The 22,949-nt window shown below is 43.5% G+C and overlaps 1 protein-coding gene across 6 annotated transcripts in view; it reads right to left on the bottom strand.

The window, feature by feature from the left end:
- Nucleotides 1-25: 25 nt before the first annotated feature.
- Nucleotides 26-22,949, bottom strand: part of TSPAN18 (tetraspanin 18) — a 121,543-nt gene continuing 98,619 nt past the window's right edge. For 3 of the 6 annotated variants that reach the window (XM_027719523.2, XM_039378246.1, XM_027719525.2), the window contains 7 exons: nt 21,295-21,386; nt 20,364-20,558; nt 14,755-14,829; nt 8,871-8,969; nt 7,401-7,580; nt 4,514-4,597; nt 3,418-3,504 (listed from right to left, as the gene is read on the bottom strand). In XM_027719523.2, the coding sequence (XP_027575324.1) occupies nt 3,457-3,504; nt 4,514-4,597; nt 7,401-7,580; nt 8,871-8,969; nt 14,755-14,829; nt 20,364-20,558; nt 21,295-21,357 (744 nt within the window). In that variant the 5' untranslated portion in view covers nt 21,358-21,386 and the 3' untranslated portion in view covers nt 3,418-3,456. Of the gene's footprint in view, nt 3,505-4,513; nt 4,598-7,400; nt 7,581-8,870; nt 8,970-14,754; nt 14,830-20,363; nt 20,559-21,294; nt 21,387-22,949 lie in introns of all 6 variants that reach the window. The other 3 variants (XM_039378247.1, XM_027719522.2, XM_027719527.2) reach the window with 2 other exon arrangements.

Below are 22,949 nucleotides of genomic sequence, written 5' to 3'. Positions count from 1 at the left end.
AAGAAATGCACACGAAAAACCATGCTTCAGGCTTGTGTTCTGGTTTATATTACCAAAAAAAAAATTCCTTTCCATATAAAAAAGCATTACAGTAGGGAATACAGGATAAATTAGCTCCACTATCTAATAAAAAGTACATTTACAGTTTTTTAAAATAGATTTCAAACATTATTTCACACGCCAGCCCTTTTCCCAGGCATTTGTGACAGTCGTTTGAGCATTAAATAACAGCCAGGAGGCAGGGATGCTGAGAGGGGCTGTGGGCTCACAAGCACGGGCTCCTCTCTCCTCCATCCAAGGTGCTTGGGCCATGGTCACAGTGCTACAGCAAAGGAGGCAGCAGCACAGCAGCTTTATCTGGTCTCCAGCCTGCCCAGAGCTCTCCAGCGAGCAGTGACTCTACCTTTAGCCCCTGACCCCAGACTATTCACCAGAGCTGTTAAAAACACATATAAAAATACAATTGCTTTTCCTGCCTACAGTTCTGAAAACTACTGTACAACAGAGGGGGCAGCCACATAACCAAGGGACAAAACCAACAAATTTACACGCTTTGCAGTACAGTGGGAGTCTGCTTTCTAGGGTTGCTAGTTCATTAAATTCCCCTGAGGGAAATTCTTTTTGCATGTTACCAACTACCACTGTCAGACTTGCACATATTGATGCTGCCTGGCCTTTGCTGGGGTTTTGAGCTATGTTTCAAGTGGCATGTGAGCCAGCCTACAGAGAGGATTTGAAGTCTTCACCCAGCAAAGAGCATCGAGGTAAGAGAGGAGAAACAGCAGTGCACAGCCCGGAACATCAGGTGAAGAGGAGATCCTTTTGAAGATTGAGGGACTACCATTTGGGAGAGAGGGAAAGTGAGAAAGCTAAAAACAGACAAAGCACTGAGTACAGAATTAAGAAAGCCAAAGAGAAACAAGCCAGCAGAGATCCTATTTCAGGTGTGTATATTCAGTACTTAGTGCTCTGACTGCTTTGGTCTGGTTCCCCCAGCTCTGACGGTTTTTCCTCCTTCCCATGCCACTGTTGGCAGAAAAAGGCTTAAAGGCTTTTTTTTTTTTCCTTTCAACCACCCACCGTGCGCAAATTAGAGTATTTGCCTTCCAGGCTCCGACCTGAGGACTCTGCATAATAAACCAAGGGGAAAAAAAAAAACCTGGAGACTGGGGGAGGCAGTTCTACTTCCCTCAATAACCTCCAGCCAAATTACTGTCTCTTCTGACAGTTTTGTTCTTTCCCTGGGATTTGCTCTCCCAGAACAGTAACTGACACCAACTCCTAAGGCAGAAGGAGAACAGATAAGCTCAGCTTCTGCTCAGCCCATTTCCTACAAGACTAGTAGATGCAGCAGATATTTCTTAAGTGCAGCACCTGCTGTCCAGTACAAATACTGCTGGGTTTTGGCTAACCAAACTGTTTTCCTTTATTAAACAACAGACCAGAATTTAATGCTACAATGCCTCATTACAAAAAGGTCCAGAGGGAAATAGTTCAGAACAGCTTTCCACAAGGTTTAATGCAACATCTGGGGCTGCTCAGCAGCCCTGGCTGCCTGTTTCATTGCTGAATATGCTGACTGCAGCATGGGGGGGCTGCAGCTCTACCTGCCCAGCCCTATCCTCCTGATGAATAAAGTGTTGTTCTCAAATGAAGAGAAAATGGAAAAACTTCTAACGCCTCCTTCCTGCTCCTTAGTATCTTGATTCCCCAACCTGGATATTTAGCTAGGATCTTTGTCAATTATGGCCTAGGCTTTCTGCTGCTTTTTCTCCCTTGCCTATAGTCTGTGCAGTGCCACTGGGAGAGCTCAAGGGACACAGCCCCAGGGATGTAAGGGAACAGCCAGAGGATGTACCTCCTGTAGCTGCAAAGTCAGGACATGAGATTACTGTTCAGCTCCTTCCTTGCCAGAGGTTACAGCTTTCAGAAGAGCTGATTTGAGCCTGTATAAGTGTGCTCACATAATCTGAGCCTATAAAATCTGTAAAAAGACCTAAGCTAAATGAGAAACCACAGCCCTTTCTATCCGCCTCCAGGTAAAATGAGTTTGGGGTCAGAGGGTGACCAGATGAACAATTAAGGCAACAGGAGTTGATGATTCCAGAGAAGAGAAACCAGCGACCTGCCTGAGCTGATATCCATGACCACTGGAGCAGTTTGTCTGCACACTGGGTGCTCTTAGAGCCTGCCTGGGGCCTCAGAAGCTCCAGCTTAATCTCTGACTAAGGTCCAGTCCCAGGCATCTTTCTCAAGTTCACTTCCAAATGATTGAGTAGATGACATATTAGTTAAATAAAAAACTATCTCAAGGGAGGAAACACTCTCAACTAAAACAATTCTGACTTGATGATTACTTTCATCATGAGCCCATGAGAGAATCTCAGAGGAAATTCTCTGAGCAGAAATGATGCCAACAGACTGTTCCAGGCAAACAGCATGTTTGACAAACCTAAGCCTCTTCCATCCAGCACCATGACTGGACCTCCCCTTAGGGCTGGAAAGGATGTAGGAACCACTGCAAATAGTTATGCTAACAGAGCACCATAAACCATTTTTTTGCAAGTATCAAGGGAAAGGCAAAGGCTTACCAGATTTAAAGATTCTATCCTCCCCTTCTCAGGAAGGCAGCAGGTCAGTGATTCTTGACCGGACCATTATTTTTCCCAGGGGATGGGAACACAGCAGGGAACCATTTGGTCTCTTTCACAACAATGAACAATAAATCTTAGTAAAAACAGAAAGGTAGGCACCAAACTCTTGACCCTCAGCCAACCTTAGCTGAGTCCCATTGCCAAGTTAGATCATGCTGCCCCTGCTTGGAGCTCTGGAGAAAAGCCAGCCTCACTGAAGTGCTAGACTTCTCAGACAAGTTTCATGTGACAAGGGCAAAGCTTCCACTGAAGAATCTGTGTTTTCATTCTGTGGCTGGAAATTAAACCCAGAATCACGCAAACAATGACTACCTACTTAGATGAGCCATCACCACTTGTTTCAAACCCACCTGGATAATCAAGGCTAACCTGTTGCTTTATCCAGTCCCTTGTGTGTCTGTTCTTCAGTCCTTTGCTGTCTAAAGCACGATGAAGTCGTGCATGGTAGGCTCAGCCTTGTGGAAGAGGCAGCTGTGCTCATCCTCCCACGCCCCCTCCACTGGCTCCATCAGTCTCTAGTGCAATCAGCTGTGCTGGGCTCCTGCTCCACGGCTGCTGCGGGTGGCTCTGGGCAAGGGTCCGGTGTACAGTGTAGTGCACATCACCTCAAAGTTCCAGCCCCTGAAGTACAATCCTTTTGGTCATTCATATATTACAACCCCCTTTTTTCCTTTTTTTTTTTCCCCTCCCTATCCCATTTAAAAAAAAATAAAGTTTTTTGGGTGTTTTCAGATTTTGTTTCTTCTGATTTTCCTTCTTTCTTCTGAACATGTGGGGAACATGGTGGTCCATGGGCCATTTCTTACTGGATCCCTCGAAAGAGACACATAGCAAAAATCATGGCGAACAGCTGGGAAGAGGTGGGGAAGAAGAGGGCAAAACCAAAACAGAGTCAGGTGCATCTTCCATAAAATCAGCAAAGGCCCCCCCCAGCCCTGGGACCACCCCCATTGCTCCCTCCTGACCAGCAGTCAGTGATGCAGTGAGGGGGACCCTTCTTACCACTCAGGGGAGGCTGTGGCAAAATTTTTTTTCCTAAAGGCGATCCTTCCCTTCTTTCTGCTGCTCCCCACACCTCCCCATGCCACGCCCACTCCCCCCCACCCTCCCCGCCCTGTTGAAACTGTTAGAGGCTACGGCAGCAGCCTTGTTTTATTCCCAAACTGCCCTTGGTGTCACAGCAGAGCAGGTTCCACAATCCCTGCTCTGTACATCATTGCCACTGCCTGGGATGGGCACAGCACAGACTTTGCAGGAGGCTGCTCGGGCTCTCTGCCCAGGTCCCTCTCCTTTGCACAAGACAGGGGACTGCAAAAGCACCCAGCCTTGCCCCTGCAATGCCACAGGGACATCACTTCTGGGCTAATACCGTGTCTGGTGGAAGCCTGTTGCTCAGAAATATCACCAAAGAGCCAGGTAGTAATGCAGGACAGTGGCTCTGTAGCCAATACAGTTTCAGGCTATAAACAGAAGCTTTTAAAGCAAAGGCAGAGTTTGAACATGTTAACCAAGTGACAGATCAGTCAGCTTTGGGGTGCTGCTGCAATGAGGGCAGTGACAGTGGGGCCTGGAGCAAGCGTTGGGTTCCCAAAGCCCCTGTGGCCAGCATGGCAGGGATGAGCTCTGTGGCTGGCCTAGCACAAGGTGGCACTCCAGGCGTGTGGCACCGGTTATTTCCTTGCCTTTTTGTGTCAAAGGATCAAGCACCCATCTCTTTCCAGGCAATTAAACCCACAAGTTGATGACCTTCTCCAACTTTACCAGAGTACCTCCCCTGGCAAGGGGAGCACCTGCCTGTCTGCCTCACTACTGGACATCTACTGACACTGCTTTCCTTATTGTCAAACAACAGTAAGTACCTCAATAGCCAACACTCCAATGGCAAGGGCTCCTGCAAGGTACACGTAGGTCTCAAAGGAGTTCAGGATCACAGTGTAGCAGCCCTAGGAAAGACAAAACATGGTGAGACACACCTGAGCAGTACATTGCATTGCTCTTACAACATAGCCTTCATTAGAACATGAGATGCTCTCAGACCCAGGCACCCAGGCACCACAAGCATGGCTCCCTCTCACCACCTCACCCAGCCCCAAAGCACAGGAGGCAGAGACCCACAGGACAGTGCTGGGGAGGGGCAGGTTTTGCTGTAGTGTGATGGGGGTGTTTTACACCCACAATCCCTCACTGACCAAGAGAACTGTGAGTTCTTGCAGGGCAGCACAGAGAGGAACTCCATCTGCAAAGGACAGAGATTACCCACAGAGGGAAGGACACTCAGGGCAGGTGACAGACAACCCAGGCTGGCTACAGAAAAGGATGACTTATTTAAAGCCAAGGCAGGAGATTCTTGAATCGTCTCTCACAGCCAGCAGCTCTTTAGCAGCTCAGGACCTTTTCTCTGTGTCTTCCCCCAAAAGACCATGGCTGAACACCTACTGATCTTCTGGCTATGGAAGAATTTCATTAACAACTCATGTCCATCCACTATGGCAATTCTTCCATTTATGAAGATTAGCCACCATCATCTTTAAAGTAATTTATTATTGTTCACACAATTAACAGCTGGTAGATCTTCCTGCAAAGGTTTCAGGACGTTTCTGGAAATCATCAGCTTATCCTGGCCTCAGTTCTCCCAGCCTAAAATTCCAACCCACTGGGAAATTTCTGCAAACAGGACACACAAAAAGCAAAAAGTAGACTGGAGTGCAAAAAGTAGCTTCCTCTCCGCTGGGAATATACTTCACATATACATTTTAATCCCATCTATACTGCTGGGAAGTTTCAGTCACCTGATTTTTTCCTTCCACCTTTAATGAAATTGTCTGAACTGCAAAGACAGCACAAAGTTATGTACTGGTGTTCATGCCAGATCCTGCTCACTGCGAGTGAGGCTCAACCAGCAGAGAGCAAAGGAGAGCATGGAGAGCATCTGCTCATGAGGCTGATCCACAGGTCCCAGACCACCAGCTTTAGCTGACCTGTTAAAGCCATGCTCTTGTCAATGTGAGACCACTCAGCACCAGCTCTATTCCGGCCATGTTTCAGTCAAATTTTCAAAGAGAAGCATCCAGCCCAGCAACAAAATATTTGTGTGCTTGCCAGAACTCCAACTTTAACCCAACCTTCAGCAGGCCCTGCTCAGCTGGCTATAAACAGGGGTGAGCACAAGGGCAGAGAGCACTGTCCTATCAGCATGGTGTCCTAAGAGCCTGACTTTGCTCCAGGAATCCCTCAATTCAGCCATCAGTTGCTTGGGATTGCCTCTCTTATTTTACACAAGTGCACTACTGTGTGCTTGATGGCACTTCACTGTGCACATGGCATCTCCCACCAACCCTCTGTGGTGGCATGGGCTCGCAGGAAACCTTCCCTTTCCATGGGAGTAGTTAGCCTCAGCATCACCACTCGGGGAAAACTTTAACTCTCTTTCTCAAAATGTTTCTCTTTCCTGCCCCACTATCTGTCATCTCTCTCCTCCCCATCTACTTACAGCAATCAGACCTGGCAGAAGCAGCACAGTGCTGTCTGCTATGATCTCTCACCCAGGGTGCCTTTGCCAACCATTTCCAGCTGCCAGTCAAGGAAGAGTTCATACACTGCTTCCAAACTCCTTTACTCTCTTTCACAGTCTGCTATCAAGTGCTGAAAAGAGGACCACTGCTTAGTCTGGAGAGAGAAGGAGGCTTGTACATAGGGTCAGTACAGAGCTCAGTTGGCTTATTAATGCTGAGGTGAACACAATCAGGAACTTTGCTAGAAAGTTTCTTAAGCATCATGTCTTGGTGACATTGTAAGGAAACATGACTGTAGAATGTGTCAATGGGATGAACTGTCTTGTTCCAGTCTAGTATTGTGAAAAATTGCTAAGTTGAGAGGCCTGGCAAAAGAATCATAGAATAGAACCACAGAATGGTTGGGGTTAGAAAGGACCTTAAAGATCACCCTAAAGATCCAATCCATTTGTTACAGTCAGGGACACCTTCCACTAGACCAAAGCCCTATCCAACCTGGCCTTGAACATTTCCGGGGATAGGGTGTCCACAACTTTCTCTGGACAACCTTTTTCAGTGTCTCATCACCCTCACAGTTAACAATTTCTTCCTTTCTATCTAATTTAAAACTCTCTTTCAGCTTGAGGCCATTTCCCCTTGTCCTATCACTACATGCCCATGTAAAAAGTCCCTCTCTAGCTTTCTTGGTAGGCTCCCTGTAGATAATGGAAGACTGCTATAAGAAATGCCTTTTTTCTACTGTAAAGAGTAAAGAAGCAGAGAAATAAAGTTTTCCAACACTTGTCTTCCTTGGAAAACAGCCATGGTTTTCTGTGGCTGTTTAACTCTTGATCTCTTGATTGCATATGTTGATTAGGAGTCTTTGTGAACTAAATTGGAGCCACTAATGCAGCCAGTAAGAGTCAGGTCCAACCCATCCTTGCTGACCTGTGCTGGCTTGCTAATTAACTTCTCAGAGGTAGTTCTGACCTTCAGAAACACAACAAAACTTGATCTAAATTTCCACCTCACCTCTCAATCTCATATGAAAATCTTCATATTAAGCACAACATGAATTTAGCAGTGGGATTTTCAAAATCAGACATATGCCGTCACTTCAAGATCTGTCAGCAGAAGTGTAATTAGGATGTGAGGTACAGTCAGGATGTGTCAGATTCACTGGCTACCCATGACCACTGCAGCCATCTCTCTGCCCACTGTGAAAGTCCTTTTCCTAGTGTTCGGCCTCCCTTACCTGTCGGTTCTGAAACCTCTCGATGCCTGTGAGGCAAGCTTCCTTGTTGACAAACATCCCCTCCCGGCTCTGGAGCTCTCGCTGACAACAAGCCTCTGGTGTCATCTTTTCCAAAGAGGAGTGTGGAAGATGAGGGATAGCTTCAAAATCTTCTGGCCCGTTCACTCCACAGCAGGCAAACTAGGGAGAGGCACAGAGAAGAAAGGAAGACAGAACTGATGCTTAGCTCTGAAAGCAGATACAAGAAATCTACCAAAGATCTATTCTTGTAGGGATCAAAGCTTTAGCCAAAGCAGAGACAAAGCAACTATTGTTTCCAAGAAAGTGGGTTGTGCTTGTACCTTGGAGCTTCTGCTTCATCAAAGTCTTTATAAAAAGTCCCACTGTTTCCATGTTATACTGTAGATTCTAAGGTACTACTGAGAGTATTGCCACAAACTACACAGGGCTTTGGAGCATATCCAGAATGACTTACTTGAGATCACCCAGCAAGTCTGTAAGGGAGCCAGCAGTACAATCCAGGCTCCCATTCTCTCCATAGCTAATGGCCAGGATTGTTGCTGCTCAAAGGCACTGCTAGGTGATTCAAGTAAGGTCTCTCTTTAGGATTCCAGTCAGGTCCTTTTTAAGGATTCAAGTCATACTCTGTCTCCTTTCAGTCAGCAAAAGGAAATGTCTTTATTATAGTCCTGAATCAGCATGAAGAGCAGCAATCATCTTTTCCTTTTAAGATTAAAATTGACTTTTCATCCACAGAGCCTGACATCCTGCTTTTCACCCCTGAAGAGATAACACCATGGGGTGTACTGAGCACTAAGCTCACATGTGTACACACATACACACACACACACACACACACACAGAGAACTTCTTGTGGTAGGTAATAACAACTGCAATTCCAATGACAGTCAACCTGTAACCTGCTCAATTAGTAGTGTAATAACAAAGTCAATTTTGATGGCTAATATTTTTATAGTGAAAATATGTCATTAGGCGCACTCCTGCCTAAGCTGCCACCTACCAACTCATTTCACAAGAGCTAACAAAAAAGCATTAGTTAGCACAAGTTTTTGGCTGCTAGGCTGGAATAGTTCTGAAGTAGTCTGAAAGGTGAAAGGCCCAGAATAAATGCAGTGATATTCAGTCGCAGGCACCTCCACTGCTTTCTGTGCCCACTGTTTGAAACCTGGGGGTACCCAGTCAGGTCAAACGGCTTGGGCTTTGGCAAAACCCAAGGGCTGATACAGTCAGTGGGAGTGTCTCGGGACTGGTGGCAGCTCCATTTGAGAAAGACTGGCTGCAAGCCAAATTCTCACCTCCCTGCAACCACCGCCACAAGCCCTGGTGCTAGGCTTGACGCAGCAGGATGGTGGGAACAGGCTGGCCCTGGGTGAGCTGAGGGTGCGGGCTGAGCACCGTGTTGGTGGCCACTGATCATGGGCAGCATGAAACTGGCATGGTCTGACTTACTGTGATCATAACAGAGTTCCAGGTGGAAGAGAAGACATCTGTGTCATTGTTCCTCTGGTAATGCTTCTTCAGCTCCTTGGTGAAAAACTCTCTGGTCAGCTGAAATGCACAGACAGGTGGAAATGTAAAGGCTACTGCCAACACCTTTCCCAAACACTTCCCAAAGCTCCTTTCTCTGAATGCAGGGGGTTCTTTCGTTGTTTTAGGTTTGTTCTTTGTTTTGCTAACCTCAGAGGAGAAACATGGGAAAAACCACTGGCTGAACCATAACTATATCCAGGGTGAAAGGTACCCGTTGAATAAAACTGTTGCTCATTAAAATCAGGGATTTAATTATACCTGTACTTCTAGGATAATGTTAACACTTAAAGGTTGGTTGGTTTGGTTTTGGGTTTGGTTTTTTGTTTGTTTTTTTTAATTTTCAGCCTTATTTGAAAGTATTTCATAAATTGAAACAGACCTAAACCAGATTTTAGAACTATCTTCAAATCCACACCGAAATAGTAGTTTCACTTACTGTGCCTTATGAGATATGTAACTAAATCACAATTTTCCCCCCACTTTTCATTCAAACCAGTTAACTTCCTACTAACAACATGGGAGCTGCTCTAAATTTACTTCCATGTGTGAGAGAGCAGAATGAAGCCCTAATATGAAACTTTCTGGTAATGAAAAGGAAGTAAAAAACATATAACAAATAGAAAATATTAAAGTCAGCTTATGAATCAGAAAAAACACCATTTCCCTGACAATGCTATAGATTAGTTAAACTAACCCACACACATGAAGAAAAAAACCCTCTTTATATTTCCAGGGCTTAGATAATTTGATCATTTTTCCTAAGGCCAGCAATATAAATGCGTGGAATTTCATTTACTCCTGTTTACATTTACAGTAAAATAGAAAAAATGCACAAACAATTTGGCTCAGAGTCTTCTCAAAAAGTTAGACACCTTGAAATTACATTTACTTAGGATCACTCTCTGGAGGAACAGTAAATATAAAATCCTAATAGTCTTGTTAAATTGAACACCCCAGTTCAATCTTGCTGCCTTTCTGTCAGTTCAAGATGAAAACCTCAAGAAATCTCCTTTTCAGATAACCAATAGGTCTTGACTTGTGTGGTCCCTTCTTCAAAATACCTTATGATTTGTGATCCACACAGAAAAATCTTCTGCCATTTGCAAAGCTGCAGTGAAGGGGACTGGACTTGGCTGGCTACAGCACTGCTCTAATGTTGCATATTTGCAGGATCAGGAATTAAGCTGCCTGAAAAATACCCTTTTTACTCCCCCCTGTTGTTCATACAGTGCTGCTGACGCAGTAACATATACTGCTACAAGCTGGTTTCAGGTTCTTGATATGCAACGTGAAATATCACACATACACATACATATGTATGAAGTCTATGGGTGGGCACAAAAGCACAAGCACAAAATTGTTTGTTTCTGTTGCAACCGACAAAATCTAAGGAAAAAAACAGAAGGCTGTGGTGACTTTTTAAAAGACCCCGAATACCACTTAATATTAACTTCTCTTTTACAAATACAAATGAAGGCCAAATTTAATGACTACGTCAATACTGGGTAAAACTTTGTCACAAATACTTGAATCATGCAGGTAGCTCAATCTCATTACCTTTTAATTAGATATGCTGCTAAATTCCTAAATTACTTATTTGGGACAGATATTAACTCATTTTTTTTGCTTTTGAATATTAAAATACCAGAGACACAGCATTTTTGCTTTGGGAATTTGGTGCACTGAGGGAGGGTCAGGTTAGAAGAAGCTGAAATATATCCTCAGTATTCTCCTTTCCTTTCCTTTCACTGTGTACTTTATCCACACACAATCCAACCCTGCAGAGAGCAGCACATTTTTTTGATGCTTGTCTGTTCCTGAAGCACAGTCTTTGAAACTGATACTACCATTGGTAATAATCCCAGTTGGCTGCCTTTGTCGGGGTCTAAAACAAAAGAGTAATTTAAATATAAAGTGAAACTTTTATTTTGACAGCAGCAATCCCAGAGGAAATTGTTCAGAGTTTGTGTGTGATTTTTACGACGCTTGGCCTAAAACAGAGCTGTGTGCTGGAAGGGTAAGTTTACCAGGAAAATAACTGACTCTATTTTGTTGCTCTTAAACTGCTTGTTCCAAATATCTGAAGTTCAGAAAAATGTGACAAAAGAAAAAAAAAGAGGACAATAAAATAAGACAGTTCTACAGCCATGCCCATGGCATCCCTCTCACTGAAACTAGGAGCAGCCCTGAGGAAGTCTATGCACATTGGAGTGCTATGGCAAGAACCATTCAGAAGTCAGCAAAGGACTTACTAATAAAACTAGATCTTTGCACATACTTGGAACAACACAATTGTACCAGCCACAGCCATGAACAATAAGGAGCTGTTCAGCTGTGTTTTTCTCTCACTGTTCTGGGGGTGACGCCTCCAGTACAACACATCCGTGCATACATTTACATGCCAGTGAATGAAGTGTGGCTGTTTTGTCACACCGGTTCAAGAAATGTCTTGGCTGGGATCAGTGCAGCCAGATGAAGGGGGCTTAGAAAAAGGAGGGCATTTCTGCACAACACAGGCATGCATGCATGCATGCTGGCACTGCCCAGGAAGGGCACAACCTTCTCATGCAGTGCTCTGTTTAAGAATACTGAATGCTGTGCAAGAAGCTGCCTTCACAGTGCCTGCTTGTAAAACAGGACCCACTCCTATCCATCTGCATTGGCCTGGAGCATCCTGATGTTTGTGACACAGTACAGTGCTCGTAGGCACAGTCATCAGTGCTGCACTTCTCGCTTCCGCAGTGCCTTCCATTGGAGAGACCTCCATCCACCCAACTGAGGATGTTGTTGTTCTTTAGCTTTTACCTCATGTCTGAGGAAAGAGACGTATCAGGAACCGAAGCAAGTTGCTTATTAAATGTTAGAACTGCAGTTAAAAATCCAAACTCCATCCAAAGGCCTACCACTGGACTCTTCTGCTCCTAACATCCCATTTTCTTGATGCTAAAACAATCCACTAAGAGTAAAATATCCCTCCAGGTTTTTTCTCAACCAGGCCTCTGAAGGGCATAGAAAAAGCAATTCCTATACATAGAGTCAATTTGATCTTTCATAGCATCTCTCTAGTGTTCATGGAAGTCATTATTTTATGGGGGAACTTATAGATGAAAAAGGGTTCTCCACCCTCCCCAAAATCTCCTTTTCAAAGGAAGAGAAAGTCTGGAAATCCCATAGCTGATTAACAGTAGCCTTCCTCTTCAAAGAAAGTTTTTAAACAGTTCATTGGAAGTGCAGCTGGACTTGCAGATTGCAGTAGCTCACCATCGCAAACACCACTTTCACTCACTCCACCACCACACTCTGCTTCACTGACTCTTCCTCTAATGTCAAATCTCAGCAGAAAACGTCTCTTTTTTCCTATATTTTTGTCTCTTAATTTCTTTCACTCCCTCAGCAATTAATAATTTAACCCTGCTGAGTGTTTGGGAGCTGGTTTGGATGTAAAACACTATATAGGAGAAAGCTGCACTGAACATTATCTGCAAAGCAAACAGGTAAAGTGTATCTTTTTTCTCATTCTACTCACCCAGTGAGACCACAGCCATATGGACTGGTGCAATGATCATCCCAGAATCCTCCTTGGTAAGTTTCCAAGAAATTCAGGTTGCCTAAATGTGCATTTACCACCTCATGCCTTGAAAGTAATTTGTTTTGCAAGCAAAAGAAAAGCACATCTGAACTTGAACCTAAATTGTTACTGTGAAAAATTCTTCCCGACACAGGGTCACTGGAAGACCACCTCTGTCCCTACGGACATCCTGCTCAGCCATCTAGCCTCACCCTAACCCCAAGGCAACAGCAAAATTGGCCACAAGTAGTTACAAAGCCAGAGAAGCTACCACCGAAATACATTGCAACACCAAAACAAGGGGTATTTTTTTCAGAACAAACCTGAGGAGAGAACAAACCACAAGAATTTGCAGACCGAGTTTGACTTCTGCACAGAGCCGTCTATGTTGGGACCTGACGTTCTTCATTCCTTCCCATTTAAGCCCTTCCTGTCAGTCATTCTGACAGAGTGGGAAGGTGATGATACAAACAAGAAGATAAACTCAAGAAAGATAGAAGTTTGTTCCTCTTCAAGTTTTATCTCGCAAAACACCGTCATATGCCACAGTAGAATAGCCACTGTGACCTTATCTTGTAAGATAACATGTCCTTACATGTCCTGTGGCTCCCATGGGAGTGGAAGGTACTGATACTTTGCTCAGGAGCAGGTTGTAAGCGAGGAGAACACAGAACACAGCCACCCTGCACTCAGGACTTCCAGCACGACTGAGCAGTTTCTTGTACCTTTTACCAGTTTCTGAGACAGAAGATGAGAGGTGGGAGCTGTCAGTTGCCAGTCATTCCCTGATCCCCAGGAAGTGTATTCTCTCTGTCATGAAGCTTATATCTGGGCCTGCAGGGCATTTCTATGTGTGTGGTCAGCTACTTGAACTGAACCAAAGGAATTGTCTAAACCAGCAGAGCTGTAATGGCCAGAATACACCAGAGCCCCCATGCTGCAACATATTTATGAAGTGATAGCTGTTCCTATGAGGGCATGGTCTCAAAACCTAAGCTGGAATGGGGCACCCACTCAGTGTGCAGAGTGCCATTCCTTCCCCACTGCCTTCAGATCTGAGGCAAAGACAAAAAAACCCAGTTTATAAAGGGAAAAAAATCCTCTCACTACCTCCCCCCAAACCCATCCTACAAACACCATGCTGTCTTGCTGTGAGCTTCCTAAGTCTTGATTCTTTTGTATCAAAAGCTTTTGATATGAATAAAATTAAAAGTATATCTTGGTTCAAGAAAAGCACCATTATACATGGCCCTTCTATGCTCATACCATATTTCTCTCACGTTCAGTACAGAAAATGTGCTGTATGTTCTCATACTACCAGTGGAGGCCAGATAAACAAAATAAATACTAACAGTCACAAGTGACCACCTCTGCTGACCAATCTACTTTCACACCCATCACTCAGAGAAGGATGGACCTAGTTCAGTCAGGCTCTTCCTTGGCATATGTGAACACACAAATGCACAAACCTTTGCTGTTTAGAGAAAGAAATGAGACTGTGGTTACTACTAGTGTAGTAAAAGTCTACTACTAGCATAGGGGAGGGATGATGGCCATTTAATAATATGCATAGCAGCAGAGTAGAGTAAGGCTACATCACATGAAGCTTTGGAGAGAAGGACTAAACTCTAAGCAGGGCAATATGCAAGGGAACCACTGATGGGACTGAAAACTGGACATAGGGAGACTTGCTTAGGGCAGGTCAGGAAGGATATCTTGCAAGCAGCGTTGATAGAAGTCTGGTGAACATTACAATATGGAAATTCAAGGAGGAATATGATTAGAAGATTCTCAAAAGAGAGCTTCTGCACTGCACAGCAAGCACTGGTTTTCCTGGTAAAACAGGAGTTTTCACCATTAATAGTAATATTAAACATGCTATATTGAAAGAAAAATAGTTGCCTTTAAGGTTAGTGTGACTTTATTATAAAGGTTCTTCGTGATGGAATGTTCAACTGTTTGGCTGCAAGAGAGTCTGGAAGACCCTAAAAGACCCAAAAACTTGAGGAATAAGTAGCCCCCTGGTACGCTCAAACTATCCACCCTGCACAGTCCAGGTTAGTTAGCATTCCCTGACTTGCTGGCAGTTCTGCAGACTGGTCGTAGCAATGAAGCAAGTTTGCCGGTATTTGAAACAATCAGTTGCTCTACAAACAAATCAACCACCATCTAACACCATGCTCCAGCTGTGTACAATCCCACTGGAGTTCAGTTTGCCCACCATTGGATACTTACATTTTCTCTGAAGATAAAAGCCAGGATTGCAGCTGAAAGCTCTGCCAGGAAGATTAACAAAATAAACATGAAGAACTGGAAAAGAGAAGATAAACAAAAAAGCACAGACAGCATTACATGTGAGCAATAGGTAGTAGGAATACAGAGTTTTGCTAATCACTGAAGGGATGGAAAAAATAACTGAGGAAATTTTTTTCCCCTGACAATTAAAAAAAACTATGAGACAGTCACATGGAGCACACACAGTCCCTCTCTGATCTCATCACAGGACATGGGAGCTTGTGATGCTTTTGCCTGCTTCTAATGAAGCAAATAAGGCTACAGAACCTGTAGCATCCCCTGATAAATCTGCACCAGCTTAAAACAGTAAGGCCTACTTCGATGGAAGAAGTTATATAATTGTAGACATGCTCATACTGAGTTAAACTGTCCTGACACAAGTGCATGCATCACATGCATATGCAGACACACCCTTCATCACAATATAAACAACACAATTTTACTGTGATATGATCACATCTAATTTTGTATGGAGGGAGGCAGTGGGATATATACTCAAATATTTAAACCTGTCACCAAAAATGGACTCTATTTAGAGTATTCCTCATTTAAGGACAAAATTAGCCTTGGTTAATATCTCCCTCCACACAATGGGATTGCACTGAGTTAAGTAATAACCACACAGAACCTGTACAGAAAGTTGATAACACACCATAAGAATTACATTTGATAATGGAAGAATCATCCATGTTTTGTATAGTATCCAAAGTGTGCATATTCATATCCTTAAATTAAGGGCACACTGCAGACTTGAAAGAAAGCACAGCTAGAAGATTAAGTGGTAGTAAAAGAGAAACAGGCATCCAGTCTGAAGTAAAACCATTACACTTATGTCATCATAATTTTAGGAAAAAGAAAGGGAAGCAGAACAGAGAGGCATGTGGCTGTTCATCTTAAACTATATTTCATCCTGTTGCCCTTGCACCTTTCTGCTGCTTCAATCTAAAAAGTCTGGTTTTCAGTCTTACTTACAGACACCTTGTTTCGGTGATGTTACCAAGCCTGAGTGATTCACTGTGCCTGCACCACCCACCCCACAGAATTAAATCAGATACACCTAAGAGGTCTCATCCCCAAAGAGAACGACATCTTGCTGCAAGGGTGCTGCTCCCTTATCTACCCAGAGCATTCAGGTGCTGCGGAGTGTTTCCTAGCCAGGAGTGCTGGGATTCCTGCAGGCTCCCACTTCAGATCCTTCTGCCTGGTGGCACACAGGTAGAGGCAAAACTCAAGTAGAGAGGAAAAGCATGTTGAAGGGAACAAATCTCCCAGAGCAGGAGAGCCCTCAGTAACATCAAAGAGCTCAGGACTCTGCCTGTCCTTGGGACCAATTCTCAGTTACCTTGATGTTTCGTGTTTGATGCTGCTTCAGACGACATGGAACAGTAAAAATAATAGGCAGTGATGCACCCTCTAACATTCTTAAAACAGCAAATGTTGGTGCTGAGGAACAGCTATGGGAGCAGAGCAGAAAGTGGCTAGGGCTCACGTTCTCTCCCACAATGGCATTTATTTCCATTCTTGTAGACAAAATAGAGGGCTTGAGGAACAATAAGTCTGAACTAGATGGACATTTTTTATGATTTTATAGCCAGAAGGAGAAATTACCATTTGAGAGTCAGCCTGTCAAAAATTCAAACATGCCAAGAATTAGCCCACAGACTCAGATTTTATAAAACTGAGTGAATGTTAAGAAATTAATTCAGATTTTGGCATTGTGTGAGAAAAACAGAAGTGAACAGAAAACCCTGTAAGACTGTATCACACGGAGGGTAATAAACGTGTTACATGTTATCAACAAAGGTGGATGAAGCAACAAGTGAAAATAGGAAGAGAAGTCTGGATGGTTGTAGAAGGTCTTTCTGAAACAGCAGGCAGAAAGGGCCACAAGTACCATTGTGATCCCCAAGCAACGATTTATAAACAGTGTCTGAAAGGCTGTGCATTGTGCACTTTGGTGATGGAGACAGAATTCAAACTACCTGTTGGAATGTGCAAAATGTTGTTTTGTTGTCAATTATCAGGGCTGTAAGTGATTTTTCCCCATTGGAAAAGTGCACACATCACCCTGTCCCATTTGTCTTCCTGCTTTGCAGTGGAAACAAAAGAAAAGGAGCCTGGGCTCAAACGACAAAACAAGAAAATCAGATGAGCAGGGACTTTGGTTTCCAACAAAATTATGTTGCTTGATTTTGCTGAACTAGTTAACTCTCTAATTTATTCTTACTGCTGAAGTTTTCTGTGTGGCTTCTTTTTTTCCTGCTTTGAGACTGTTTTAATTTCGCCACAGGAGGGCAAAGAACAACTGATGAGAATCAACAATGCTTTGCAAATTCACTTCATCATCCATCAAGGGATCTCAGCATAGTCACTAAGGTCTAAGGTGGTGATCAAGTGATTAATCCCATCACCCTGCTAATTGCATTTCATTTACTGATTACTAGGAGACACATGTTCACCCAAGCTCCAGCACAGGCTTGTGCAGAAGTGGAAGTAGTCATTCCCAGATTATCCGTGATAAGCGTCATTATCGTTCCCAAACTGATTTACACTTATACTGTGCATTCTGCATTACAGATTTATAACAGTTACTGTAGAAAAAAAACACAAGCAGCCATTAGGGCTGATGAGAAAAAGAAGATGGATCATCAGTGTTTCAGAACTTGCTCCCATTCTGAATTTTAAGGAGAGTCAAAACCTGCTTATTATGTTTTGCTTCCAAAAATTAAATTGTTTACTGATATATGAGAGCACAAAACAGCCAGATGGTTACTGCATTGGACACAGTAGCCTCACATTCAAATTTAAGCTTGAGACACAAAATGTGAACACAGGTACCCCCCATATCCAAGGTGAACATCCTGAGTAGCGTGGTCTCTCATATTGGTCAAAAATCTTGCCTCAGCTCCTGGTGATGGTTATAGGTTTATCAGAAGTTTCCACAAATCAATGCCTCGTGTTTATTTTTCACAGCTCATCCACCACTCCAGTTTCAAAAACACTGTTCTAAAAAGAGCAGCAATTGCCTTTAACTCAAAGGACCCGCATTTTCATGGTGAGGAGTTTCAGGGGCTACTACACCCATTTTAGAGGAGTGCAGAACAGGATGTCTGCACTCAAAACTAAGCCAAATGAAGCTAACATGGACTGTTCTTGTTCCAAAGCTGAATTCAGTCCCATGGTGAAATGTTGTATGCTCAACAGTATTTTGGATTCTGATTTTTATGGTGGTGTTTTGCAGTCAGAGGGTCTTCAGGACAATCTAGAAGTTATTCAATGCCTGATCTGCAGGGCAATTTTGTGAGCCATGTCCAAGTGCTGGGAAATCTAGAAATACTTCACAGCCTTGTGCTTAATGCAACATGTTAGGTTACACAGTGATGGGGGTTTTTTAACCAAAAGACAAGCATCTTAATGAAAAATAAAAGTCCCTGGAAAGACAGAAGCCAGAACCTAGAAACCATGCTTTTGTGCATCTGTCTTGTCCCTTCTATCTTCTGTTTACATTTGGACTAAAAGCTTTAGACATACATTATGCATCACTGTGAAATCTTGCTCAAGCAGCTCTCTGGCTCATCAATTCTTCAACAGCTTTGTAAGTGGACTTGATTTGATCTAGCAACTGTTCCCCAAGTACCACCCCCACCAAAGACTTACACTCTGTTTTGCAAGTGTTCCCAGTCTCTCTGGAGTACAGTCATGAACATTTTGCCTCTTCAATGCCTTCAATCCTATCAGATTTTGGGTTTCACAGATGTTTTAATGTAAGCTGATTTTAACATCAGCTGGTGTGGCCCCAGAAAAGAAGTTGGCAGTATATTTCTTCTCCCTTGGTATCACACAGGTCCTCATCCAAGTGCTTCACACTACTGAATGAGACAGCAGGTTGTTTAACAGAGTTGGGTTTGATACCAGAATACCTCGAAGACCTGATTAAAGTGGAACAATAAATCCTCATCCAGTAATTTATTTTAGAGTTTCTCCTAGTCTAGGGTATTACTTCCAGCCTGTATTTTTCTCACATTTCATTCAAAATCAAATAATCGTAAAGGTAAATAAATAAAGCAGCAGGGCTCAGAACTATCTCTAAGAGTCAGAAAAGTAATAACCACAAAATCAAGTGCATTGGAGTATAACTAGAACACATGGAGGAATATTCAAACCTGTAACTGATATTAAATCAGGAAAGAGCATGGCCCAGAGCTACCTTCCTCCAGATAGGTTACCCATCTGTATGCAGCAGACATGGTCCAAACTGAAAATATTACTCTTCCATTCACTTACAATCAACAATTTTCATCAAACATAACTTTTAGTTTCTTAATCTGACAAGGACAGGCTTTGAAGTAACCTCAGGCTCATTGGGCCTGATCCTTTGCATTTTATTAGGTTCCTCTGGGCAGATCTCCACAGACTTCACAGGGATACCTCTGGCTTTCTGATTTACTTCTGAGATGAGCCACTAGAAATCAAACCCACAATGGCTTCCAGGAAAGGGATCTCATTTGCAGGCTATGAACTCAAGGCATGTGTGAGCCAAGGGCTAGAGAGAATTTATCTCACTCATCTCTAGGAAAAATGGGTTTGCAGCATTCAAGAAAAAGGACTTTCCCGCTCTGTCTAAAGCTAGAGACAAGCCTTTTTTACACCATGAAGCAGCTGTGCAAGACACAATCATAACAAAACACAAAAAGTAAGATCAAGATCTTAAAAAAAAATGAACAAAAAACCCAACAACCCCAAAGTGCCAACAGACACTGCAGGAGGGAAAAAGGTCACATTGGACGAAAAAAAAAGAAAACAAGAAAACAAGAAAACTAATGATCTTTGTCTTTCAATACATAACTGGTAATACATTCCAGTAGAAGAGTAGAAGAAAATGGCTGGAAACCCTGCAGTATCTGAACTTATGGGGGAGGAGGCAGGGGCAGAAGTGACTTATTTTAGCTCTTTGTAATTATTGATGACCACATGGGCTGAAATTTAACCCTGCCATTTAGGAGAATGTGCCCAACAATAACAAATCTGGTTCATTTTAGGAGCAGAGTAGGCTGTGTAAAGGAGTGACCAGCTATTGAGAGCTGCAATGACAGGCCACCATGCAGCTCCGAGCAGGGCATTTCTGCTGACATGGAGGGAGCTCCCTTACACAGGTGCTGTGCTCTATATGTTCCCTCTGCTTTGTTGTGAACCCCTGAGGAATGAATCTACAAGTGGATCAGTGGGTTTTGAGAGGTCGAGAGGACCACTCTTGGTCAATTTATAAATGTAAAAAAAATCCAACCAATTAAATGGGGGCATTTTGAAAGAAAGCTTAAAAAGGTCAAAATACACTCAGAGACTGGGCTCAAATCTATCTATATACAGAAAAAGCAAATTCTCTATATTTCTAGCTGTGTGTAAAAGTATCCTAAGCCTATTTATTATCTAAAGGAATAATGGCTACAATAGCAGACATCCATCCATGAACTCATCAGAGCGTCATCTATCCAGTCACTCCCACTCTTGGGAAGCACCAAGAGGCCAACAGAAAATGCACGGGCACTTACAAAAAGCAGGAGGCATTTGTTCTCACGGATGGCACCACAGCAGCCGAGGAAACCCAGCAGAAAGAGCATTGCTCCCATAGCCAACACGATGTACGCTCCTGTGAAGAGCAGAGGGTTGGCAGCCACTATCTCTCGAAAACCTGTGGGATCCACAATGACCCAGATTCCAAGTCCCAGCAGGCATGCTCCTCCCAGCTGTCACAGCACAAGGAATGGAGAGAGAGGGAGACAGGTCAACATAAAACAACTGCTGAAGAAAAACTGGATTCATTACTATCTTTTGATCAAACATATTAATTTGGAGAATTTGTGTTTCTCCACTGCATATATTCTCCGAAGTACAGGTGACTTCTGACCTGCTGCTATTAGTATCTCTTGCTCACTAAATGAATCATTTGCAGCAGAAGTGCCTTTCCTCCTAGACACATCACTCTACCAACTATTTACTCCCTCCTAATGCTGAAAGACAGTCTCAATCTGCTGCCACACCTATGGAGGGGCAGCCCAGTGAAGGGGCATGCATGAACCATCCCTGCCACAGAGGCCAGGGCACTGGCCACCCTTCCTTTAAAAAATAAGAACAACAGAGAATGACTGTTTCTGAGTGAAAACCTCAGCAGGGCACCCAGGACTAGAAAATAATTTCTTCTGCCATTCAAGGACAAACCACGTACACCACTAGTTACAGCTTTCTCTGTGGTCTCCCCTGTCAAGGACAGCAATAACTCAGAAAACAGTGAGCACTGCACTGCCTTGCTGAATGTCTGAGCATCTCTGGAAGCTGCAAAATGCTCAGTGATTGCTACTACGAGGCAGAGGGGATATTCTGTATCGTGGCAACTTTATCAAAATTACAGCCTATCCTGCTGGGGAGCAGCAGGCTGCTGGAAACAGAAGGATTCAGGAAAGAAAGTGGATTCTAAATACTTACAAATATAAAGAAATTGAAAAGAAACATCAGGTACTTCATGCAGCTCAGGCAGTCTCCCTCCATGGTCTTCAGGCTCTTTGGTCCAACTCCTCCTGAAAAACAACACCACATTTCTAGCACACTCTTTTTTATTGGAATGACGCGCTCCTATTTTCATTTGTATTTCCCCCAAGATCCTGTGGAGTTCATTATATAGAAGAGCTCTTTTCTTACCTGAACAAGGTAACATAGCACAGGCTAGTAAGAGATAATGATCACTGCTAAGCCCCTTTGCATTCTTTAAGGTCTGTACAGATGTGAAGAGGAAGGTTGCAGGAGAGAAAAGGTCTAGCTTTACTCGCAGAGTGAAATACTGGGGGAAAAATATCCCTCTGCACATGAAGATTTTTACCACCCACCTTAAAGCCTGTCAAGTTGAAGAAGCACTGAACGTACCTGCCTATTTCACACCAAAAAGGGTCATATTGACACCAGCCAAAACAAACCGTGCCCAGTTAAAAGATGCACAACAAACATTTGGGACAGTTAGCTCCATACAAGCTTCCTCTACAGAATTAATGCCACACAAATGTGGACCACAGTTGCAGGCAAACTTGTAGACATTTGAACTGGGAATGACTGCAGTGTGTGGACATGGGAGGGCCCACGGAGGCTGTCCACACAGGGTTACTCAGCCTGTGACACACCACGTGCTTGTCACGCATTTTTCATGCACCAGGACCATGTGAAGTCCTGGTGCTCTACGCCCCACTCTGCACATGTCTTTTGCAGGAAAAACCCATGGATCAATGTTGGAAAGCTTTTGAGGCCAGGAAAAAATGCTATGGAATCTTAACCAGTTTTGAAACTCGATGTCTGGTTTAGACAACAAACTGCTTGGACAGTGCTTCTATTGGAAAAGCAACAATAAATCCTGACCAGATGAGGTTTACACTCAAGGAAAGTTCCTGCTTGCTGTTTAATGAAGTGACTATGTCTCCTAATATGCCATTATATCACCAAGTACCCCAGAGGGACAGACAAATAAATACACTGAAACAGAAAACAATGCAGTCATGGTGCTGTGCACAGATAGATCTGTACATATACAAACACAGAGGCACAGGTTTGCTCAGCTCCTTAAAGAAGACTTCCCAAAGCCCACATGCCTCTTAGTGCATTCCATTCCCTTTCTCCACTGGAAATGCCATTCCCTAAACAGACATGCATCTAATGATGTGCTATGCTAGCAAAGTACACTTAATTCACTTAAAAGAAAAAAATGAAATTATCCAAGGTTTTCACTAGGTCGGAAATAAAACTCTCTTTCATTCCTTCATTGTTTCAGTTAATCCACAAAACTTGTAAGTGCTGTAAAGCCTTGTGGGGTGCTTTCTTCTGTGACCATAGGAACTGCTCTGCTTTAGCCAAAGAGCTGAGAAAACCCACGGCAGGCAGAGCTCTCAGCATGGGGCTGCCTGAGGTAAGAGCCAGATTTTTCTTAACACAGGATGTGTTATCTACATTACTTTTACTTGGTTTAAAATCAAATCAGCTCCTTTTTAGTGACAAAACAAGCAGAGACACAAATGGTGCGACATAGAAATTGATGTGGACATGCAGTTGCTTTTCCTATGCATCTACATGTGCCTGGGGCGGGACAGCAGTGTGCCTCT

This window comes from Pipra filicauda, unplaced genomic scaffold (assembly GCF_003945595.2).
Source record: "Pipra filicauda isolate LSUMZ 115617 unplaced genomic scaffold, ASM394559v2 scaffold133_size2016399_pilon, whole genome shotgun sequence".
NCBI classification, from domain to species: domain Eukaryota; kingdom Metazoa; phylum Chordata; class Aves; order Passeriformes; family Pipridae; genus Pipra; species Pipra filicauda.
Note: the sequence above shows the minus strand (reverse complement) of the source record. Positions and strands in the feature narration are given on the sequence as shown.